Raw genomic sequence first — 24965 nt, forward strand, 5'->3', positions numbered from 1 at the left:
ATCTATATCTATCTATCTGTCTATCTATCTATCTATCTAGCTCTATTGATCTACTATCTCACTTAAATTACTTTCATATTTCACTATACTAATTCAACACTAATCCTTTATGGGTCCCGGAGTAGCTTGCTACTCGCTGAAAAAGCGCTTCGTCAGGGGTAGTAAGCGTTATATAATTGCAATTACAATACAATACAATACAATCTATCTATCTATCTATCTATCGATCAAACCAATGGTTACAGATACGTTATAGCCAGGCTCAGATTTCATTCGTACAAAACCAGAGAACTTCAGCAGTTATAGATACCTGAGCTAACTATAATGTACGCCCGCAGTTCACTACTTATGACATCACTCATGACATCACAAATTACATCACTGATGACATCTCAAATTACATCAGAAGATTGGAGGTTCTCTATATCCTCTTTTTAATTTTTAAAGATAAAGATATGCTAAACTCGGGGGCGCTAGAGGGCGCACTAGCTGTATGGCCGCACCTTTGTGAGGCTCCAGCAGCCTGGCATATTAATCCGGAATTAATCCTACTTTCACTGCACGCACCCGCCCGAAAATCCCCACGGAGGGGCAGCTGGCATCGCTCCACGATCGGTGGGACTTTGGAGTCTCTACACCCTTGGACGCCGTAGTTACGGCTGACGGAACCCCCCGGCTGACGGGAGCCTGCCTGCTGCGGTGTCGGACCTCGGCTCCCAGATCTACGCGAGCCCCCGGCTCACCACGAGGCGGGAGGGCCCTGCGACCTTGGCGAGTGGCCTGCCTGGGCTTCCAGAGTGATCGGCGGCGGAGGTTGGAGGCAGAAGACATCACGGTGAGCTGTATCTGCGGAGCGGTGGCAGAGGGGGTGTGGCGCTCCCGCCGAATTTACTGGGCTGGGGCTCCCCTTTGCTGGCGGCAACAAGTGTATATGTGGAGCATTTGACTTTGCCGGTTGTTACCGGCAGGGCGCCCGTGACCCATACCAGCCCGCCCAGACCCTGACAGTATGCGTACTTGCTGCCCGCCCTCTGCCACTTAGCCTACACGCTACCAGCATTTCAGTTTTGTGGCTCATCGGTGCTCCCTCGAGGGCCTTAATATTTGCTGGGTGAGTCCTGCACCTTGCCATCTCTCTCTGCACTACTCCTTGCGCCACACCATCATTGGGAAGACTGTCCTTGGGGCGCCACTGTTGCCGGGTGCTGGGGGTGGAACAGGAGAGTCTTGGACTACGCTGTACTGCCTGTAGTGGAGCTGATACCTATTCACTGGTTCTTGCTCTGCAGCTGTACGGAGAACGCCTGGACGCGAGGGGACACCTTATATTACTGAGCCGGAATGGGGATGCTCCCACCCCTTTGAAAACACTGCGGCTTGGCCGAGATTCCTGCACTTTCTCCTGCGAGACACCGGCACTGCACTATTTCACGCTGAAGCTACCCCCGCCAGCACTTGCTCAGCTACCCCCAATCCCTGGCACACGAGCGGCAAGATCGGCGCTGCTGCACCGCACTGCGTGGTGTGTGGCCACTATATTCTTCACTAGCCCTTTCAAGACGGCGGTGCAAACGGCGCAGGGGCGCAAGAAGTCCATCTATAGATTTGCAGATATGGGGAAGCCAGACAGTCGACAGCCCAAACTGCAGTTTGAAACTGCGCCGCAGAAAAAGGGGACGCGTCACACAGGAGAAGCGGTGCCACCCCGAAGCCCGGTCGCGGAGGCCTCCACATCGACCCAGCTGACCCCGGAGATGGCCACCATCCTGCAAGAAATGCGACAGGGCTTTGCGACGGTGGTCGACAAGGTAGACCGACTCACGTCCAGGATGGACAGCATTGCCCATAAGATGGATGTCCACGAAGAACGCATATCTGAGGCGGAACGCAGAATATCGGTGAATGATGACACAACCGCAGCACATGACTCCCGCCTTGCCAGAATTGACAATGTCCTGAGGGTAATTGCTGCCAAGAACGAGGAGTTGGAAGCCAGGAGCCGGCGGAACAACGTGCGCATCACGGGCATTCCGGAATCAACCAACACGGGGAAGATGGAACTATACATCGAGAAACTGCTTACAGCAACAGTTGGGGCGGAAGCTCTTTCGCCTCACTTTATTGTGGAACGCGCGCATCGCTCCCTTGGGCCTCAACCACAACCAGGGACCCCACCGCGACCCATTATTGCTCGCCTGCTCAATTACCGGGATCGTGATGCGGCGCTCAAAGCGGCTAGAGCGAACCAGAACCTGACGTATGATGGAGTGCCATTCTCGATATACCCTGATTTTACCCCGGTGGTACAAGAACAACGACGGAAATTTCTTGCTGTTAAACGGAAGCTCCGTGACTTGAACACTGACTATGCTCTCCTGTACCCGGCCAAGTTGCGAGTCACTCACCAGGGTACACAGCATTTTTTTCTCAATCCACAACAGGTCGAAGACTACCTTAAAACCCTGCCCAAACGACCCAAGAGGACTGCGGAAACAGAAGACTTCAATGCATCTGGATCAGAATAAGTGGCGGCTGGCTCTCTTTGGTGTACCCTCCTTATATTGACTGGTAAATCCTCACTCACCTCGAGGATAGGTGGAACTCGCCCTGCCGGGAACTGACTGCTGCTGCCCCTGGGGTGCCATGGACGGGTGTTGGACTGCAGGTGGTAATGTATGCCAGGCCCCACCCCCTTCATCCCTCTTCGCTCCGAGGGTGACCCTAGAGTGGACATGCATGGAGTGGGATGGCTGGGGGTGGTGGAACGTGCACCTCTGATGGCCCCGACTGGGTGTTCCCCAATGACATTCACATGGTTGCTTGTTTGTTGGTTGCTCTTTAGCACTGTTTTGGGGTATGGGTGGGGGGTGGGAACGGGATGCTGGCTAGTTGGGGTGGCTTCAGTGGGTGGGGGGTGGAGGATTGATAACTGGGTAGAGCGGGCTAACGCGGGAAGATGTGGACACTACTTTGCAAGCTCTGAGATGCTTTATTCTGTACAGATACACATTGGGAACTGTCTGCTCTTTTTCCGGCCTGGTCAGGTTGCTGGGGTTGTTGGGGTGGCTTCAGTGGGTGGGGGGTGGTGGACTGACAACTGGGTGGAACGAGCTAATGCGGAGGGATGTGGACCCTTCTTTGAATACTCTGGGATGCTTTGTTATGTACTGTTACACATAGAGAATTGCCTGCTCTTTTTCCAGCATGGTCCGGTTGCTGGAGTTGTCGGGGGGGGGTGGGGGGGAGGGGATTACTGGGGACTCTGTTGGGATTCTAGTTTTGACATGTGCATGTTGTATACTAAGCTCAAGTATTTGCTCTATGGAAGACTCCTTAATTATGGCCTGGGGGTGCGGGGGCCGGATGGGTGTACTGCACGTTACTCATGGCGGGGACATGGCGGAGGGGTTCAGGTCGTTTCCTTTCTGTTCCAATTTTTGTTTCCACTTGAGGGTGATGGGCTGGTCCGACTGGATGATGCTTTGATTGTTGCTGAGGATGGATTGGTGGCCATCCAAACTTTACTTCTGCAGTTATTGTATTACACGATTACATGGCTGACACACGCTTGACTGTGATTACTTGGAATGTGAGAGGGCTGGGAGATCATAGGAAGAGGAGACAAATATTGAGTTACCTTGATCGTCATAGTGTTCACATTGCTTTCCTACAGGAAACGCACTCTGCGCCCCACAAGTCACAGACCTTTGGGAGTAGGTGGGCTTCTCACTCGATCTTTGCTAACTACTCATCGTATGCACGAGGTACAGCCATTCTAGTTAAGAGATCCACACCCTTTCAGCCTGCTGGCTCCAAGGTGGATCACCAGGGACGGTATTGTTTACTGTGGGGTAGACTGGGACACATGTCAGTAACACTTGTCTGTTGCTATGGACCCAACACGGATGACCCTCAATTCTTTACTTCTCTATGGGCGGCTATAGTTGAGACAGGACCACAACACATCATATGGGGAGGAGACTTCAACGTGACACTACACCCCCCTCTGGATAGATCACACCCCGCCCCACACCACTATACGAATGGGCGCGAAGTCCTTAGAGCGACTATTGCCGGTAACAATCTAGTTGATGCCTGGCGGTCACACTGCGGACCTAGAGAGGAGGGTACACACTTTACAGCGCAGGCTAAGTCATGGGCGAGACTTGATTATTTCCTCTTAACCTCACAACTTTTTACAGCGCTGATACATGCGTCACATCTCCCCAGGACGTACTCCGATCACTCCCCCGTTTTGATCACATTGACTGGTTCTGAGCTCGGCCCCCCGGTGACGGCGTGGCGCATGCAGCCCACTATGTTGTTGGACGAGGTATTCCAAGAGGAACTCCGTGCTGAATGCCTAGATTTCTTTAAACGCAATAAAGACTCTGTCCAGGACGTTGCGACTATATGGGATGCCTTTAAGGCCACACTCCGAGGCTTATGTATAGCAAAGGGCTCGGGAGTACTCAAGAGCATACTGACCCGATTACGCAGCATAGAGGCTGACTTGCGCAGTGCTGAAATTCGCCTTAGAGCACACCCTGACAATACGACCCTCGCTACCATTCGCGAAAAATTGTCGGAATTCGCTGAAGAAGCTGCTCGCGAGGTGAAGTTTCGGAACAAATACTGGGTGGCTAGACGATATGGGGAGGGTGAGAGGCCTGGGAAAGCTCTGGCAGCGACGGTCAAACTGTTGCGCGCTCCGACGATAATACTGGAACTTGAGACGGCTGAGGGGCTAATACTTAGAGACACCACCCAAATCCTTAACGAATTCGTGCGCCATTATGGTGTACTGTACTCCACTGGCAGACATGGTGAACTCACATTGGATGACTATCTAGCGGATGTCTCCCTGGGTTGGTTGAGTGATGCGCAGAGGTCCTTCTTGAACGCCCCTTTTGAATTGGACGAGGTCAGGGAAGCTATCATGGGCATGAAATCGGGTAAGGCCACCGGTTTAGATGGCATACCTATAGAATTCTACAAGACGTTTATTTACTTCATGGCACCGGTGTTGCGGGAAGTTTTTGAAGACGCATTGGAGGTGGGCCACCTCCCTGCCTCCATGAGAGTTGCCCTCATTACATCGCTGCTTAAGCCAGGGAAACCCGCCTCGGACTGCGACTCTTATAGGCCCTTGTCCCTATTAAACTGCGACGTTAAAATCCTCGCGAAACTGATTGCAACGCGCATCAGCCTCCTCTTGCCTGCACTTATCCTTCCAGACCAGGCCGGATTTGTTCCTGGAAGGGCTACGTCACATAATCTCCGTACCTTTTTCTCAGTGTACGACTCTGTCCATGAGGATCTCCCAATGGCAGCCATCTTTATAGACGCCACCAAGGCGTTTGACTCGCTCGAATGGGACTATGTGTTTAAGGTACTTGAGCGAATGGGCTTCCCACCTCTCTTTATTTCCTGGATTAAATTGCTGTATGTGGATCCAACAGCCAAAGTACTCATCAATGGGAAACTGTCATCAGACTTCCCCATCACAAGAGGAACAAGACAGGGTTGCCCCCTGTCCCCCCTGCTCTTTGCCATAGCTACTGAACCCCTGGCGGCTAAGTTGCGTCAGCATCATCAGGACAAGGCACTGCGTTGCTTTCAGAGACAGTTACTTGTCTCTATGTATGCTGATGATATCACCCTCTATGTTCGCCACCCTAGTGAAAACTTGCATACCATACTCCGTGAATTCATTCGGTTTGGTGCCCTTTCGGGGGTTCAAATCAACTGGAAGAAATCATGTATTTTCCCCCTTACTGCCTCGACAGTTCAATTCCCACTTGAATTCCCACTTGCCTGGTGCACAGGGGATTTTAAGTACCTGGGTATACATGTGGAAAAGAATAGAGAAGAACTGATTCGCGCAAACTATGGCACTGTGATGGACAGGATGAGTGACAATATATCCAGATGGATCACGCTCCCTCTTTCCATGGCGGGACGAGCCTCATTGGTTAAGATGGTCATACTCCCTCAACTTTTATACTTATTCTTGAACATTCCATACCACCCCGGTTCCCATTTCTTTCGTCTGCTACGCTCAGAACTGCTCCGACTAGTGTGGGGAGGTAAGACGCCCAGACTCAAATGGGAGATCCTTATCCGGCCATACTCTCAAGGGGGATTTGGAATCCCCGACTTTGAGCTCTATTACCGAGCTGCTCAGGCCCATTATGCGTACTTTTGGGTGCACCAGCAGAGATATATGCCCCAACTGGCGGCTGAGCACTGGTTGGCACACCCCATCCCTATTGAAGGAGCACTCTACTCCCAGGTTGAAGGAAGGGACAAGACCCCTACCACTGTGTCGAGCACGGTGACGGCATGGAACTCTGTTGTGTCTCGGCTGGACTTGCACTTCCTATACGCACCGTCATTGCCGCTGGCCTATCACCCACAGCTGCCGCTCCTACAGGAGACTGGCTTTCAAAAACTATTGAAAAAGATTAATGTCACTACGTGGGGAGACCTGTACCTAGCCGGCGTCTTCCGAACTAGGGAACATTTCTATGAGGGCATCCACCCGACGCCCCTGGATTTGTTTTATTATGTTAGGCTCAGACACGGACTGCAAGCTATCACGCCTGATTTCCCCAACGAGCCCCCGGTGCTACCTCCCTTACACAACATGCTGCTTCACGACCATCCTATTAAACTGGTGTCGGCACTCTATAAATCTATACGGGTCAACACGACATACACTGCTCTGCCCGCTAGGCAGAAATGGGAACAGGATCTGGCACTGACCTTCACGGACACCCAATGGGAATTTTGCCTACAGCAGACTGAGCGCATATCGTCTAACAGCCGTTTTAGGATAATCCACTATAAATACCTGCACAGGCTGTACCACACTCCAGCGCGCCTACACAGATTCCAGCTTAGGCCTACCGATGCCTGTGACAGGTGTGGGGCCCCGGGAGCTGATTTCCTTCACCTTGCATGGGGTTGTCCTGCAGTGAATAGATACTGGACTCAGGTATTTCAGGCCCTCTCTAAAATGATACACATGACGGTGGATCCATCCCCTATGGTGGCCCTTCTGGGATATGTTGCACCTTTCCAAGCGGCTCACCGCAAATATGTGGCACTGGCTATGCTATTGGCCAAACGTAGGGTGGCCTGTAGATGGGGGAGGGGAAGAGCGCCCAAATTCAAGGATTGGATGAGTGATATGGTGTATTGCCAGGAGCAATTGCATACCTATTCTGAACTACTGCCACCTACTTCTAGGCCTACTGATATATGGGCCCCTTTACAATGTTATTTGATAACTGATCCGCCCGAGGATGCCGGCACTTGAAGTTGGGCACCGGAAAGTTGTTGATGGTGTTCATGGTATTGCAATGTACCACCTGGACTGCTGTGTATGGCATGCTGTGCTATCTGCTTCCTCACTCCTCCTCTCCCCCCCTCCCCCCCCCCCCCCTCCCCCCAATCCCGCCTGGGACTGACAGCAATTGAAATTGGGTAGTAAGGATCCTTAGATGGTGCTATTTTGGACTGGCGATACAGCCCCTGGGTTAAAGTATATGACGTGTTAGGTCTGCTGCTTCCTCCCTTCCCCCCCCTTTCCTCTCCCCCCCCCCCTCCCCATCCCCCCCTCCCCATCCCCCCCCCTTCCCCCCCCCCCCACCCCCCCCCCCCGCTACCCCCCCCCCATCCCCCCCCCCTCTCTGTCCCTCTCCTGGCCCCCCCCCCTCAGTTCAGAACCTATGTAGGTCATCACATCCTCCGCGACGTTCCTGGGACCTGCTAACCGCTGCTTCCGATACCGTGGCTGGCCCTTCCCTCTTTTGTGGCTTCATGCCTCTGCCACTCCTCCGCCCCCCCTTTGCCTATCGAGATTAGATATGCCCGCCTGGGTGCCCGTGTGCCCCCCCCCCCCCCTCCACTCCTGAGTTTGTAGGGACACTGCACGTGTTACTGGTTATATAAAAGTTCAACAAAACAAAAACACCTCGAGACTCATTTATTTAGCTGTACAGACGCTGCACTTGTCACTTGGATGGAACTGTCGGCAGAACTGTTGTAACACGAATACATGTTGGAAATGCTTTGTATTACTGTATGCTCTGATAGCGGCCGGCCTCCGGGTTGTTGGCGAGATGCTGTGTGTTCCTGACAATGCTCAATAAATGTCTTGAAACCAAAAAAAAAAAAAAGATATGCTAAACTCCAGCATATCAGTCTTTCCTTTGTGCTCAATTGAAATGAAATGAAATACCAGTATTTGTAAAGCGCACAGCTACCTCTGAAGTGGTGTCCCGGCGCTGGCGGCCCTCGGGAAGATTAAGCAAGCTATTGCCCAGAGTCACATGGTGCTGGGCTAACCTGCCGCCGGCACCGGGGATCGAACCTTGAACCCCGTAGTCCGGAGTCAGACACCCTGGCCGCTGCACCACACCTCTTCCATCATCTATACTAGTCTGTTTATATGCGATGGTACAACAAATCAAGCTAAAGATACCAACTTCATTTTCAGCCTCTAATTTCAAATTCCTTCACATTTGCAGAACGTTTTAACATTTTTAATTCTTAGTTTAATTTAATTTTCTATAGACCCGGTGACCCCTGAGTAGGACTAAAGGATCAGAGCCACTGATATAGAGAGTTGAAAGAGGACATAGGTGCAGCTAAGTTCAGCCAAATCCGAGATCCTTCTGGTAGGCAGGGATTCCCATCTCTGGGGCAATGAGTGGTGGCTTCCTACTCTTGGAGTGCCACCCGTAACCAAACCTGTGGTGAATAAATTAGGTATTATGATGGATAAATACCTCACTTTTGAGGCCCACGCCAAATCAGTGGCAGGGAAATGTTTCAGACTGCTGCGAGGGCTAAAGCCAATGCTAGGTCTCTTTGATTCTCAAACTCTGCAGCTGATCATCCAATCGTCCATCCTGGCCATATTGGACTATTGCAACGTGCTACATCTCTGTTCCAACAAATCCATGACCAAAAGATTGCAACGCGTTTATAACGCTGCTGCCTGCCCTATCTTTGCCCTCCCTAAACACTGTCATGTTTCCAACCTCCTTTGCTGCCACACTGGCTACCCCTTTGTTATACTGCTGCTCAGCCGGGGTGTCCGTGTGAGAGAATGCTGGTGAATGGAATGTTCATGTGTGGGAGAGTCAGTTGGTGATACACTGAGCAGAAGTGAGGCTGCTCCTGGTGGGGCTCTCTTATGTAACATCTTACCTGAATAAAGATACCTGAAGAACCTACATGAATGGATTACTTTTATTTACAACACCCTTGAACAGAGAGTACGATTTCAAAACGCTGTGTATCACTCATAAGATCCTCTCAGGCATCGGCCCAGGAATCTGGAGTGATTTTTGCTCCTACTATGTACCCACACGAGGGCTGCACTCAGCAGATCTGCCTTTGGCCAGAATCCCTCGGATACGGAGGGCCAGAGCGGGTGGTCAACATCTCATTATTTCTGCTGTGTTTCATTTTTCTTGTGTTCAAATGCCTTAATGTTTCATTCTTGATTCCTTGTTCCCCTAAGGTTCAACTCTTTATTTGTTTAGTGTTCTTCATATGTGATGATTCTATTCTGTGCTTGTTTTATGCAGGGGGTTCCTTTATGATTACTTATATTTTCTTTTGACGTTGAGATGATTGTTTATTGGTGTATACTTGAAGTTATGTTCCCTGGGACGTAAAATTGTCATGTGTATGGATTTGAGTGAATAGTAGTTTTTTGTTTGTGTTGCTGTTTTCCCACTTTTGCGTGGTTATGGGTTGGTGCTGTATAACCACCCATCGTAGTACGGTTCCTTTTATTTGATGTTGTGCTGAATATTCAGGTGTGCACTTACTTACCTTATGTGCATATACCGTAGTTCCGTGTGGTGTCCCTTCCACACATCACACCCTAACTTGTTGTTAGGGGAAGTGCATTTGTTATTATCTTATGTGTGTTTACTTACCTTATTTCTAGGTCACTCATTATTTTGCATGGATTACATTTTTCTTCCCTTGCACATTAAGGTTTGCTTCGGTAGTGTTGTGTTTTTCCCTCCCATGTCAAGGTTTACGTTGGGAGTGCTTTCCCTTGCACTTCAAGGTTTGTTTCGGGAGTGTTTTGTTCCATGTGGAGTCCCTTCCACACATCACACCCCAACTTGTTGTTGGGGGAAGTGCATATCTTCTGTTTATTCCGTTTTCAATACATTTCTCTCATGTCAAGGTTTGGATTGGGAGTGTTTTTGGTTCCGTGTGGAGTCCATTTCACACAACACACCACAATTTGTTGTTGGGGGAAGTTTTGCAGTAATTTTGGTGTTGCGATGCTATTAAGTTCTGTGTGGATATCCTCCACGTGTACGTACGTTTTTTTTCTTTACTGGATGGTACTCTTGGCACGTTTGTTGTTGGCACCCTTGTACTTTCTTCATGCTTGCCTGGCCAGTTTGCATGATTTTGGTACTTTGGTTTGTTGGTAGTCTTTGGTAAGAGTGTGGGTTGTGTTGTGATAAGAAGGGAGATGGTGTATTCCTGTGTCTCTTTCTATCTATTTTATTCTTTCTGCATGAATTCTCCACCTTTAATTTTTCATGCTCCTTTTCAGAACTATGTTAAGTTATTTATTTCTTGCATTTGTTCTGATACTGTTCTGAGGGTTTTTGTATTCCCTTAAAGGAAGGAGATGTGGTATACTGCTGCTCAGCCTGTGTGAGAGAATGTTGGTGAATGGAATGTTCATGTGTGTGAGAGTCAGTTGGCGATGCACTGAGCAGAAGTGAGGCTGCTCCTGGTGGGGCTCTCTTATGTAACATCTTACCTGAATAAAGATACCTGAAAAACCTACATGAATGGATTACTTTTATTTACAACACCCTTGAACAGAGAGTACGATTCAAAACGCTGTGTATCACTCATAAGATCCTCTCAGGCATCGCCCCAGGAATCTCGAGTCATTTTTGCTCCTACTATGTACCCCCACGAGGACTGCGCTCAGCAGATCTGCCTTTGGCCAGAATCCCTCGGATACGGAGGGCCAGAGCGGGTGGTCGAGCTTTTAAGTCGTTGGCTCCCGCCATATGGAACTCCCTCCCTCTCTACATCCGTAGCAACCCTGATCACCTGATCTTCAGAAGGCTGGTGAAGACCTGGCTTTTTCCCACTGTTAGTTTTCTCTCGGTCTCCTCACTTTGCGTTCAATTTCAGAACTGCGACGCCCCAATGCTGGAGCAGCCATGCGCTATACAAATACTATAACATAACAGAACACCAGAAAGTTGCGACCTGGGGCACCTTTTAATTCGACTCCTTCCGTACTGAGCATAATCTGATAATTATGAAGCCTTTTATTTGGGTATATGTCTTGAGTATCCTCTCTTTTTATGTGTCTGTGTAATTGTGGACTTATGAATACCTATCTGCTGATTAAATGATTTCCCCACCAAAAAGCAAAATAAAAAAATAAAAAATGAATCTATTTTTCTCACTTACATGTTTGGGGAACTTCTGCAAATAAATGTATAAATGTTCTTTCTCTACATGGCACCAATCTGAAACAATTCAGTGCTCCCAGATATTATCAACAATCATGTTTCACAGCTAAGGGTGCAAACTTATATTTCCACATTTGCAGGGCCGGACTGGGAACCAAAACCGGCCCTGGCAAAGTGCTCGGCTGGTTATGCTGCAAAAACGCCCCCCATGGGGCCCCAAACCGGCCCCCCACCTGTGCGGGGCACCGGGGATTGCCCGGTGCCCGCTACCGCCATTCTGGCCCTGCACATTTGGCGATGTGGTTTGTTTTAGTGGCTTTATTAGGTTCCTAGAGGTTCCATCCACTTTTGGATTCTAAATTTTTTTCTCAAGTGTTAACAATTATTCTCTTCTCCTGTGTATTACGCGAATAGTACTGTATCTATCTCAGAAGACGATGGAGTCCATATCTTTTCTTTGACAAAATATTAATATGTACTATGAGGAGTTATTCTCTCTGGAAAAGGAAGATATAGGCTCAAATTTCTAAATGGGAGTACAATTTGGTCTCTTACATAACATTAGAATACTTTGTACAGTCCCTTAGGTACATTACTCAGATTTTGTTTCCATAGAGTCGTTGTATGCAGCACCCCCTTAGAATGTTTATAGATGGTGCATTGTGGACTAAGGCTAAAGCTCAAAACAGAGATATTAAAACCGACTCTGTGCATACTCGGGCTAACGGCCCATCGTTTTGACACAATTGTACATTTGTTTTCAAGAGTATTAATGACATCTCTGGTATGCATTTAAACTGTTGCAACATTAAATTGCTATTTTGTGCAGCGTTTGAACAAATGTGACCTGTGCTAATGTTTGATGTCTTTGCCTGATAATTGCCTTACTAACTACCATTACAACGTGTCTACAAACCACACCATACTGTTTGCTGAGGGCACTAAAACATTTTAGGTTGTTATTGATCTAAGAATATGATTTGCATCAAAAAACATAATTGACACAGATTTAATAGCAATTGGAAACCTTTAACTACATACATAACAAACTAATATTTCTCGTTTCTGAATGCTGTTTTATTTTATAGATTTGACTACTGGAATGGAAGCGTTGTCACTTTTCTTCATCCATTTTGTACCTGAGAAGAATTTTAAGTGATGTGTCAACTGTGTAATGTCTAAAGGGTCTCATCAAAAACATTTTGCTAGAATCAAAAAGGAGACACAACAAATCAGTCAATCAAGGATTATGTGAAGTGCAGCAAATCACCAGTTAGTGTCTCAAGGCGCTGGAGTTGCTGTTTGCATCGGTGACCTGCTTATTCGAACAGCGAGGTTTTGAATCCCTTCCTGAATTGCTGGCTCAATGGGGTGGTCCTGAGGTGAAGGGGAAGGTTGTTCCAAGCTTTGGCTGCCAACTGTGAGCTGTTGCATCTTCGGAACCGGGGGATGTATGTGAGGAAGATGGAGGCAGATCATAGGTGTCTGATTGGTTGGTTGAAAGTCAGACATTTGTCAACATCTTGAACTGGCATATTTCTGGATCGGGAACCAGTGTAGCGTCTTGAGGTGGGGTGTGGGATCTTCTGTAGAGCTTGAGGATGAGTCTAGCCGCTGTGCTGTGCATTGTCTGTAGTCTCTTCAGGAGGCATGCTGTGATTCCTACTTAGAGTACATTCCCTTAGCCCAGTCTTATGGTGACAAGGTAATGAGGTCCTGCATGGTGATCCTTCTGGTATTTTTCTGGGTGCCACCTGAGGATCTTACGGAGCATGCATAGGGTGTGGAAGCAGGATAATGAGGCTGAGTTTACCGGTTTCTTAATGGAGGGCTGGCTGTCCAGGATGCTGCTGAGGCTGCAGGCGTGGTCTGTTAGGACGGGGAATGGGCAGAATTCAGTAGGTCACCATGCATCATTCAATGGAGAGGTGTTTTTCCCAAAGATGGAGACAGCTGTCTTATTCATCTTAAACTTAAGAAAGTTGTCCTTCATCCAGTCTGCGACATTCATCATACATCTGTGGAAGTTAGCTCTGGTGGTGGAGGGGTCTTCAAACTGCGAGATGACGAGCTGGGGGTTGTCCGTGTAGGAGATGATGTTGATTCCGTGTGATCTGACAGTGCAGGCTGGTGAGGTCATGTACGTGTTGAAGAGGGTGGTCTGAGGGATGATCCTTGGAGAACACTGCAGATGATCTTGGGTCCCAAGGTGAACAGTGGGAGACTGATTCTCAGGGTTCTTCCGGTGAAGTTTGAGGCAATCCATTTGAGGGCATCTCCCTTGATACCAATGTGGTGGGGTCTGTTGGTCAAGACGTGATAGGAGATGGTGTTGAAGGTGGCTGACAATTCCAGGAGGATGAGGGCTGCCGTTTTGCCGCGGTCCAGGAAGGCACTGATGTAATCGGTGGCTGTGATCAGGGCTGTCTCTGTGCTGTGTTTGGCTCGGAATTCAGATTGAGAGGGGTCCAGCGGGTTGTTGCATTCCAGGTGTTCTGTGAGTTGATGGTTGATTGTCTTCTCAAACAACAGCTACAGGACGATGTAGGCTTAAAGTGGCCCATTTAAAATATGTGAACTGAAATTTAGAAGTCCATCTATATCATAATATTGAACACTAGGCTTTCATTTTTTTAAACCATGAAGCTGAGCCTCTTCTCTGAGTCTTGCCATATTTCTGAAGGTGAAATGACACCACACACTGCATCACACTCCTTTCCTGCATTAATACATTAATACTTCTAAAGAGGTCCAATAATACTCATGGAGTTTAAGCCTATGCTGTAAAACAATTGAATAGATATTATGTGGTCCATGAGAACAGCCAACATTCCTCTCCCGAAAAAAACTGCCTCCAGGGAATCTCCTCCACGTGCTATGCTTTCGGATCCTCACTGTCCAAGCCCTGTTTTGAATTTAAAGTAATCTTTTTCAATCCTGCCAGTTGCCTCATATTTTTTCTTTTGGGCAACAACATTTGCTGAAGTGATGTGACGCACTTGAAAATTCACAACATATAATTCACTCGTGAAGGGTGTTTCCCCTCCACCACCCTATTTCCCTAGTCAACGGATTTGTAATTTTGTTTAAATATTTTTATACTATCAACGAAAGAGAGCCTTATATTGTAAAATTCTATCAGACAAGGTTAACTAAGTGAACAAACACACAGTGAATGGACTGAACCTTTGGTCAGAAAAACTAATGATCAAAAAAACACTAGACGGAAATGGAACTAAGAAAAGAAACTATCTTGTAAAAGAACCCTCACTCACCCTAGTGGTGACATGCTTCATCATAGGGTTCGTCACAGGAGGGGAAATATCCCTCCTGTGTGCTTCAACGCCTGCAATTGCAGCGGAGCTGGTGAAAAGGTTGTGTGATATGTGATCAGTGAGTGGTGAGTTAAAAGATCCCAACTGTACCCCCAACAGACTTTATTAAAAGGGCAGTTGTTCACAATAAAAAAAGTGTCAAAAATCACTTAATGGCTTAATATTATAACCATGGTGACTTTGTGTGAGAGGTCAACATGTTTCTGCTGTATATGCTGTGTCAGCTCAGCTTTCTTCAGGACCAAAAATAAAAAATAAAAAATCCTCCGGGGGTCCACACACACTAAGGTGTGCCCACACCGTGAGGAACACTGAGAAAATCAAAATTCTTGATACTCTCCTTCAAGAAAACTCACGGTTTTACCCGCAGTCATTCTTCCAGCAAATAGCCCGGAAACAATCTGTAAATAAACAATTGTATAAATGTAGCTATATCCGTTATTTGACCATTATATATCAGCAGTTACCAAGTTATGCTATCTGTCGCTTGTTAGGATTATCACTGATCATAATGACTAGGCAGAAGTTCTGCTGTTTAAATCGCCCTTCTAATCAAAGGCGCAAATATTCAAGCATTTAAACTGTCATCTCAAAAACACCTTTCGTTAGCTCATAAAAATTATTGTCCTCTGACCTCTTATCCAAGGGTCTTACGGAACAAATCACTCAGAACAGTTTTAAACTAGGGAAACGGAGGGGAAACATGTTATTGACACTTACTTCGTTTGAAAAAACAACGTGCCACATGGACACGCAGTTCTGCAAATTCTTCACGCCACGTTTTAACTATAAGAGACAAACACATAAGGCGCGAGTTATTTAACATCTGCCCTCCGTGTAGTTAGTGTAGTAGTTTCAACACAGAGGACTATCGATGTTCACCCCGATATAAACGCAGGAAAGAAAATGCTCTTACTTTCAAACGGACGACTCGCCGCCTGGAACCTAGTGTTGATTTCACTGGTGTCCGGATGAACATCGCAATGGCGCCGTGGTCGTCTTTGAGGACCGCCTTGCGTGTACGTGACAGCGTCACGGGTCACATGTCCGGAACAGGATCAACTTCTATCGCAAATCCGGCAATATTGCAAGTGCTAATTCTGCCGATTATCCAAATTCGTAATCTCATTTATAACGACCTTATAGGACAAATAGTGTGAATCTTTGAAATCCTGTAGGACGTCAATACCCATATGAGCCCGAATGGTGGAAGATAAACGGAAGTCCCTTTATTCAGGTAACGTAGTTCAGTAATAAACCCCGTCTTCCGGTAAGGGCTATACGGAAAAGGCTAGAATGCTGACCTTGTTTTTGAACAAATATATGTGAACAGATACTTTCAAGCCCCGAAATGTCTTATCGAAGTCATTAAATCTACACCTGGATAAATTGATGCATGCTTGCTTAAAGAAAGATTTTACTCCAAAACCAAAGCCAAAATTAGGGTTTAAAACCAATCAGAATCTCCAGTTGGTAGATATACATATTCTCATAAGGCTTATACAGTTATTTAGTGGGTCTCATCTCATTACGCTACCCCAGGGGATATCATCATTGAGTCCCCTTTCATGGGACATCAAACGGTATATCCATCTTTGCTCCTGCTCAAACAATTTTTGTTCATTCCCATTCTGCACGTGTTCAATCACTGTCCAGTGGATATCACTAGGAGAATGTTGGTATTCTCTAAAGTGTGCGGTCATCTTCGTGTTGCTTTTGCCACATCTGAAGCTACTCCTGTGCTCGCATATGCGCAGTTTGACCATCCTTTTGGTCATTCCTACATACTTCAGACCACAGGGGCAGGTTATTAGATAGACAACGTTGGTCGTGTTACAATTTGTGTGGCATCTCTGTTCCCAGATCTTGTTGGGTTCTAGTTGTAAAGTTTTGGAACTAGTTGTAAATGGACACACGCTGCAACTACCACAAGGATAGTGTCCCACTACAGGTGGTAGACCCCATGCATTCAAAACACTTTGAGCGGATTCCTGCGTTTTACGGGGGCTTGTGTGGATTAAAGAGTCTTTCAGGCTCTTCGCTCTCTTATAGGAAAAGAGTGGTTTGTCCCAGTTACAATTACTAGAGGTGAGGATTCTCCAATGTTTATTGATACAGCGACTCACTACATTAGAGGCTGAATTAAATGTAGTGACGCACGTAAGGGGAACCTCCCTATTCTCATTGATAGGGTTTTCTTCTAGCAAGGAGTCTCTGTTTTGATTTCTTGCCCTTTTGTAACTCCTTGTTAGAAGGTGTTCTGGGTAGCCTCGATTGTGCAATTTCACAGTCAGGTCCTTTGCTTGTTCTTTATAATCTTCCACTGCACTGCAGTTCCTCCGAATACGGAGGTACTGTCCAAAGGGTAAATTCTCCCTTAGTGGCTGCGGATGAAAGCTGGTATAATGTAGGAGATTATTTTTGCTGGTTGGTTTGTGGTAAGTTTTTGTTTTTAGCCTCATGCCAACTCGGAAAATAGTCACATCTAGGAACACTACTGTAGATTCATGAAATTCATAAGTGAATTTGAGATGTGGATCCCGGTCATTGATCCAGTCAAAGAAAGAACTGAGTGTTTCTTTACTCCCTTTCCAAACCAGCAGCACATCATCTATGTACCTTTGCCATAGAAGGATGTTATCTGCAAACGGATTCTCAGGTGGTAAAACATGTTTTTCTTCAAAATTGAAGACATACAAGCCGGCCACACTCGGGGCAAATGTACTGCCCATCGAGGTACCTGTGGCTTGTAGATATAGCTGGTCTACATACTGGAAAAAGTTTCTTTTAAGGGCTAAAGAAGCACAATCAACCACAAAGGACTTCGATGTCTGATAATCCCATGTGCAAGTATCTAAGATGTTGGTGATTACTTCAATGGTCGCATCTTGCGGAATACACGTATAGAGGCTTTCAATGTCTAATGTTGCCAAGAGACATTGACCATCTGGTAGGGTTACGGTTTCCAATAAAGCAAGGAGGCTTTTGGTGTCCTTAATGTAAGTACTGGTAGCTTCTACAATTGGTCTCAAGAAGAAATCACAGTATTTGGACAAAGGTTCAAGTAAAGATCCCAGTCCCGACACAATTGGTCGCCCTGGTGGCGGTAAAACCCCTTTGTGTGTTTTAGGAAGAGTGTAAAAATAGGGTATTTTCCCCTCTGAAAATGTCAAAAAATCAGCCTCCTGTTTCGTGACCCATCCTTTCTGTTCTGTTGACATCACCAGTTCTGTTATTTCAATTCTTAGACTTTCTGAGGGGTCCTCTCTTAGTAGGATGTAGTTGGTTTCATTGCTCAACAATCGCCTACATTCTTGATCATAAGCATTTTTATGCTGAATAACTATGCCTCCCCCCTTGTCCGCACTCTTGATCACGATATTAGATTTTTTCTGTAGTGACTGTATGGCTTTAAATTCACCTGCTGTTAGATTTTTAAACGGGCTGGGGGTCTTAATAGATTCAACTTCTTTGATCACAGCCTGTTCAAAAGCCAGTACTTCTGGAGGAATACTGTGTGGTGGGGGGGTAAAAGTAGATTTTGATCTAAAGTTGGTATCCCCCTGGATATTCTGTGTCGATTCTGTCACTTGTCTTTCAAAAAAACTCTTTAATCTTAGTTTTCGAAAGAAATCAGTCAGTTCGCACCGTAGTTTGAATAGATCGAAACCCGGAGTGGGAACAAAACCCAATCCCTTTTCCAGTATTCTGGTCTCATCCTCTGTTAGAGTGACATCAGTCAGGTTGATAACTAGACTCTCTGGTTGCTTGGACCCGGTCTCTGGTCTGCGGTCTTGCTCCTCGTGTTGTCGCCAACCACTTCGTCCTGGTCCCAATGGACCTGGTTGGTTCCTTTCTCTTTCCCCTGTTGCCCCGGCCCCTCCCTAAAAAAGGAGGTTGGAACATTGGGGGCTGGAAAAAGGGTGGCTGTAAATGGCCATAAGGTTGATTCCAGCCTAACATTGGGGGGAAAGGTGATTGGTGGGGATACGGGTTTTGAAAGGATGGTTCATTCTGTTGATACGGTTGCCAATTGAGATTGTATCCGCCACGACCTCTGCCTCTCCCTCTGTTCTTTTTACTGGTACTGCCTGTGCTAGAACCACTAGATTGAGAATCATCAGAATTGTCAGATTGGTAACCTGTTTTGGTTGATGGAACATAACTTGGAATGGAGTAAGGATAAACCTTCTCATAGGACCATTTTTTAAAAATCTTTCTGTAACTTCTGCCCTTTAGACTGTGCCAGATTTTCTTTGTAGTCATTCAGCTCTTTATTTAAATCATCCAGCCTCTTTTTATAACCCGTAAGAGTGGCTTTAAAATGGGCTTCTGTGATCTGAATCTCTATTTGAATCGCCTCTGATAACCGTAACGCAGTTTTTATTATTAGAATAGCCCAGTCCCGCGTACAGTGCCAGGCTATTTGAGCCCATTCCTTCCTGAATAGTGCATCATCCAGGAAGATTCTGGGAGCGTTGGTCACCAAAAGTCCCTTAGGTGCCGTATTCTTCAATAGATACTGTTTAAGCATTGTCCCATGTAGGATTGCTCTAATACGGCTTCTTTTCAGTTCTCCCAATTTGTCCCACTCCGTTGTTTGGGAGATGGTCTGGGATGTCGAAGGGTCAGCAAACAAAGTGGCATCTCCTAGGAGAGCGTCCACCTCTTCCCTGCTATATGAAAGACCTAAGTCTTCTATAACTGTCTGAATGAGCTATACTGGTGTGGAGAAACAAATTACTCTCGCAGCTGTGCGCTGCCTAATCTGAATGTACAACCTTAAATATTTTTGCCTTATTTTGTTCACAAAGCTTTATTTTTTACATTTTATGAGGGATTGTTTGAACTGTAACACATCAAAAATTATCCGAGGAGTACTGTAAAGTTTGACACAGTCGTTGGATCTTTCGCAATTGAAATACGTTACCCTGCGTGTGAATGAAACTGTCGTTGTAATAAGATATCAGCAGGGCTTTAAATTATACCATCATAGAATAATGCATTATTTTTTTATTTAGATGAAAAATATCAAGCCTGTAGTCTGTTTTTTGTATATACATTTTCCAACTATACTGGAACTTGTCTCCCTCATTGAGAGAAAACTGAGTAGGAATTTGTGGTGTCTTGAAATAAGTGATATTCGGTAGGTGACTAGACACGTGTAGGTTTTCGGCACAGCTTTTTCAGGTCTTATTAGCAGATGCAGATTACCTTGCAGATCTGCAGTGCCCATGCTTTGCTTCTGCATCCAGAGACAGGAAAACCCTGCAGTGATCCCTGCGGCAGGGCACAGACGTTGTCACACATCATGTGTTATGGACCCCACCATCCATGGCTTACCTAAACCACAAAGCCAGACAGACTGCCCCGACGTTCAGACACATGTCTTTGGTCACAAGCCGCCATGTTTGGTACACTGGAGTTTTAGCCAGTCTGCATGACACTCCCATTGATCATTCTGAATTGGCCTCTGGATTTAGATGAAACTAATTGTCACAGGGTGATCATTGAGATTGACTGAAGTCGCAGTTGACTTCCTAGTTTGGATCTGTGAACCTTAAATTCAAATAGCATAATGCACTAGAACACCAAGCAAGCAGTTGGCCCCTCCCACCTTCATTGGACTCTTTCAGAAGTTTTCCTTTGATATTTTCACTACACAGACGTTTTGCACACCGTCAACAGAAAAGCTTTTTAGGCTTTTTTTTTTTTAATCTATGTAGCTTGAAACAAGCTTTTTAGAATCACACTTGGCAAAAATTCCCACTGCACACTAATCTGCCTGCTTCTTGTTTGCTATTTCTAAGATCGAACCCTTCTGGCATTATATTTCGATAGCACCGTCTTCAAGTATTTTAGGATATGTAAAGTAGTCCAGATTACTGGGCTGAAAGGTTGTAGAAATGATGCAGACACATCTTAATTGTGGTACTAAAGAAATAAACTGCATGATTGGAAGTCAAATGGGCGTGCACAGATAAACAATCGGTATTCCATAGCGTCAATAGAGTAGTGTTTTTGCCAAATTGTTGAACAGGACACACGAAGAAGTGAGATTATTTTTAGGCAAACACATTGAATAAAAAGGAACAGGCACTATGTAGTGAAGCATTGTCCTCTAGCTGCAAAGTTTCAAATAGTGACCATGTCAAATGAGATTGATAGAGTTTGATCTTATGCTAGATGTTAATTTGTGCTATAGTATTCTTTCCGTAAAAAAGCCCATCTAATGTGACAGAACTGGCTAATTTACTTGTGTTTTATTCTCACATGGTACGAAAGTTGCATAAGAACATTAATACTTTTCTTACCCAACTGGCGAACTTTATTATTAGGTTGCCTTCACAGCGCTTGCAAAATCTCTTGTAAGCAAAAAAATGCTTCAAACGCGCTTAGAGCGCGCCTCTTATTTACCATTGGTTTTCTCCTATGTCACTCTAGTTTCCTTGCCTCTTATGGGCCAGAGCCTCGTCCTGACCTCTGCATACTCCTGGAGCTTCTCGGTTTGTCCCTGTCATGGATCATGGACCAAGTACAGCTTCCTATCTGCGAACAGTGGCCTTTCACTGGCTGCTGCCTCCTTTGGCTACTTTTTTTTTTTTAAACTTTTGCACAATGCACTATGTAGAGTGCATGTGTCTGCACTCCCTCTACCTCATCACGCTGCCCGTTGTGTTTCCCCTATCCGATCCCCTCATCCTACTAGCCGTTGTGAAACACAGATATTTGCATTATTAAGCCATCCTAAAGGAAAAGTTAACTTAGAAGTGACTTACTTGCAGTCCTGGTTATAGGGAAAACAAAAGAGCACTTCCACAGTGGCTCCTCTGAATTCTTAACTCCTCACCCAAGATCCATTGCCAGTCGGGCTGGGCGCGCTGGGTTCAACCACGGCCTCTGTGCTTGACTGCAGTGAACCTACTGTTATGAGTCCTTTTTTTTTATTTTAGAAAACAGTTAAACTTATTGTGTCCTAATATGCACGTTAAATACAAGGATTTCCCATAAACAAAAACAAAAATCACAGTGGTATGTGGTTGATATCCAATATTGTCCTACAATAAACAATTTCTTAACTTTCAATAAAAACAAATTGATTTCCTCTACCATGGGGCACCCACTTTTCCCCTTCTGTCTGTTGTGTTTCAACCACCACCCACCCTCCTTCTACTGTCCCTTCTTTTTTACCAGCCCCTCCATCTTCCACCAACTGTCCCTTCTGTTTTGCCCCTTTCCCACCACGTCCTCTTCCCAAAACTGTGCAACATGGCTTATAGGAAAAAAGCCCCATGATGCGGTCAAAGGTGGCCAACTCATAGCGTGTTTTTTATATTTTATTTATATATATATATATTAATTTTTTTACTTTAAGCCATGTGATGGGCCCCTACTTGATATCATGTGCAGAAACGTGGCAGCAGCCTTAGGGTTTAGGAGGATTCTCATGGGTCTAGAGAGTTATCGCAGAAGCAAAAGGAATTGCTCTTTTGGGTTCAACAAAATACATGAACTAAAAATGTGGAATTCAGATTCTCGTGTCTGTGTGTGCCTTTGACTTAATTCTTGGACTGTAAGTCTTCCATGCTGGGGGCGTTGATTAGATCTGCCTCAGACCTGTGACAGTTGATGAGGATATGGGGCTGCAATCCTAACTAGAACATTCCTTTCACTGTAACTTCTCTTTCTCTCTTTTGGCAGGATGGATAAAGGATGTCAAGAAAAATTCCCAAAACACTCAAATAGGTGAGTCACTTTGCACTTTGTTGGCTTCATCCTTGCTTTCATTCGTGGGTTTCCTCTAGAAGGGTATCCGAAATAAGATGGCGTCACTTAAAACTACCTTTAATTCTTTTTTTGCTCATGCACCGCTTGGCGTGGAGCTTGCTTTGCGATTGCTTCTATGTAAAGTTGTTGGTCTGCTCCTTACTTTTGCAGAGTTGTGTGGAAAGTCTTTTTCACTGTTTCTTTTTTTTTTTTTTAAACTTTTTTATTGTTATTGCAAGAAGAACATCTTCATTAAATTTACATAGTATAGCAGTTACACATAAAATAGGAACAAACATAGGCTAACAATTGACATCTGGACAGAGAAATACTGCAGTTTAAAAAAAAAGAAATAAAATGTACTATACAAAATATAAACACAAAGTTTAAACTGGTCTCATCAAACCTTTATAGCCTCAGTTTCATAATTCAAAAAAAGTTCCCCAGGTACTGTTTCATAAGAATAAACACCTGCAGTTTTGACAAAAGACAGTCTGATCTCCTTAGTCGAATGAAATCTCCTCTTGCCTACAACTCACTAGTTGTCATTCTCAGAATGTGTCTTTTCCATTAGGCGTTGAGGGTCTGCTGCTCTAAGCCTTTTTGTGATTGCAAAGCCTGCAGTTTGCAAAATCAGATGCTTATAGACTTCAAAAGAGCAAGCCACATTGTACAAATGACCAACTGTAGGACTTGCCACGATTGCGACTCGCAGGAGGCTGAGGCATTTGCAACAATCCGCAGTGAGTCCCTATGGAATTCCTGCCTCATAAATATTATGAAAACAGGAGTTTTTGTGACTTCATGCCAGTTTGTGATGTGACTGATCAGTACACCAGTTATGTTGCAGAATGCAGATGGGGCCACAGATCAGTCCGTGTTCTAAAATCTGATTGGCTTGCGGCAATATCTGTAAATCAGGCCTAACTACCCTGGAGTTGCCCTTCGTACTGTTGAGTATGGTCACTTCCATGTATTCTGTCCAGCGTGCATTGCCTTTCCTTGGGCTGTTAGGTCCCCTGTACTTCGGGAGAGTTAGAGCAAGCAAGCAATATTAGGGGGTTGCCTTAAGTGCTCCAAGGAGATATTGCTTTATTTCTTCGGCAAGCAGAAGAGACTAAGTTGCAGGAAATGGACGTCAAAATGTAATTTTAACTTTAGCGGCAAAACATCTTCTCCAGTCTACTATACTTGTCATTTAGCCAGTTCTCAGGGATGCAAGGCAGCCTAGGGTTAAGTACTGTGCAAATGTTCAGGAATGTTAGGCTCTCCTATGCTTGTCGTAAATAGTACATGATCAGTTCTCATGAAGGCAATGCTTCCTCCCAGAGCTTTCGATTTAAAATGCAAGGTCAAGCCATGAAACTGCAGGATAAGTTATACTTATCATGAAGAACGCGTGGCTCATTTTAAGGGCGTCTTGGCTCTCTATGCTTATAATCTAACTAATTTTAGGGGCTGCAGTCCTTTCTATGCTTGTTACATAGAATGAAAGACTCATTCTCTGGGGAACAGGATGCCTGCACTTGTCATACAGAATGCAATACCATTCTAAAAGCTGCAGTATTGTCTAGGCTTGCATTACAGATTGATCGGCTTTTCACTTATCTTCCTATGTTTGGGATGCAGTTTCCAGGGGGTGTTTAAGTACAGTGAATCACTCCAAGGTTTGTCATTCATGTAATTTTTTCTCTTTCTGCCAGTGCCTCGCATCTTGTTTGATGGGTGGTCCTACAAAGATTTTGACAGTGTCTTTGGTAGTGAGGATGAAATTGAGGAGCTTGGCAGCACAATGGTGAAAGCAGCAAAGGTAAGACCATCTTTAATCACTTGATTCATATTATGCAGACTGTGCGCTGCTTGTGGGTACACTGCTTCATAACTAAGAGAAATGTGTGGTCGTTGGCCCACCTTTTGAGTCTTTATCTGACATTGCTATCCTATACCTATCAGAAACTGTTCTGAATTCTGGTATTGGTTCAGTAGTGTGCACTCACACTCTTCGAATGCCATTTCCTGGAAAGGGGGTGTTCAATATTGCTTTTAATATTGCAGCACTATCAGTCTGAGACCGGCATTTGGACAATCTTCTGGGAATGCATTTATAACGTGCACTGGTGTTTTTGTGTAATCCAGCATCTCTGTACCTGGGCAACTACAGCGAGCTTGTTTCACTTTGCATTATTACCTGTGACATATGGAGTAATTAAACCATGCATTTTATAGGTATGGAAGTAAAATGTATCTGGTAAAAGACTTCTAGTTCCCACAGGTGTCAAACTGGATCTGTTAGATGTCATTATTCAGCTCCATGTGGTTCATCAGCATCATCCACACGGAAAATTATGTGGGCAGTGCCTACATAGGCTCCACC

At 45.6% G+C, this 24965-nt stretch overlaps 1 protein-coding gene across 2 annotated transcripts in view; it reads left to right on the plus strand.

Annotated features, from left to right (window-relative positions):
• Positions 1–24965, plus strand: part of CHID1 (chitinase domain containing 1) — a 1625859-nt gene that overhangs the window by 289269 nt on the left and 1311625 nt on the right. For both annotated transcript variants that reach the window (XM_078684035.1, XM_078684036.1), the window contains 2 exons: positions 22526–22570; positions 24295–24401. In XM_078684035.1, coding sequence (XP_078540161.1) covers positions 22526–22570; positions 24295–24401 — 152 coding nt within the window. The remainder of the gene's footprint in view (positions 1–22525; positions 22571–24294; positions 24402–24965) is intronic.

This window comes from Lissotriton helveticus, chromosome 3_1 (genome assembly GCF_964261635.1).
Source record: "Lissotriton helveticus chromosome 3_1, aLisHel1.1, whole genome shotgun sequence".
In the NCBI taxonomy this organism is placed as follows: domain Eukaryota; kingdom Metazoa; phylum Chordata; class Amphibia; order Caudata; family Salamandridae; genus Lissotriton; species Lissotriton helveticus.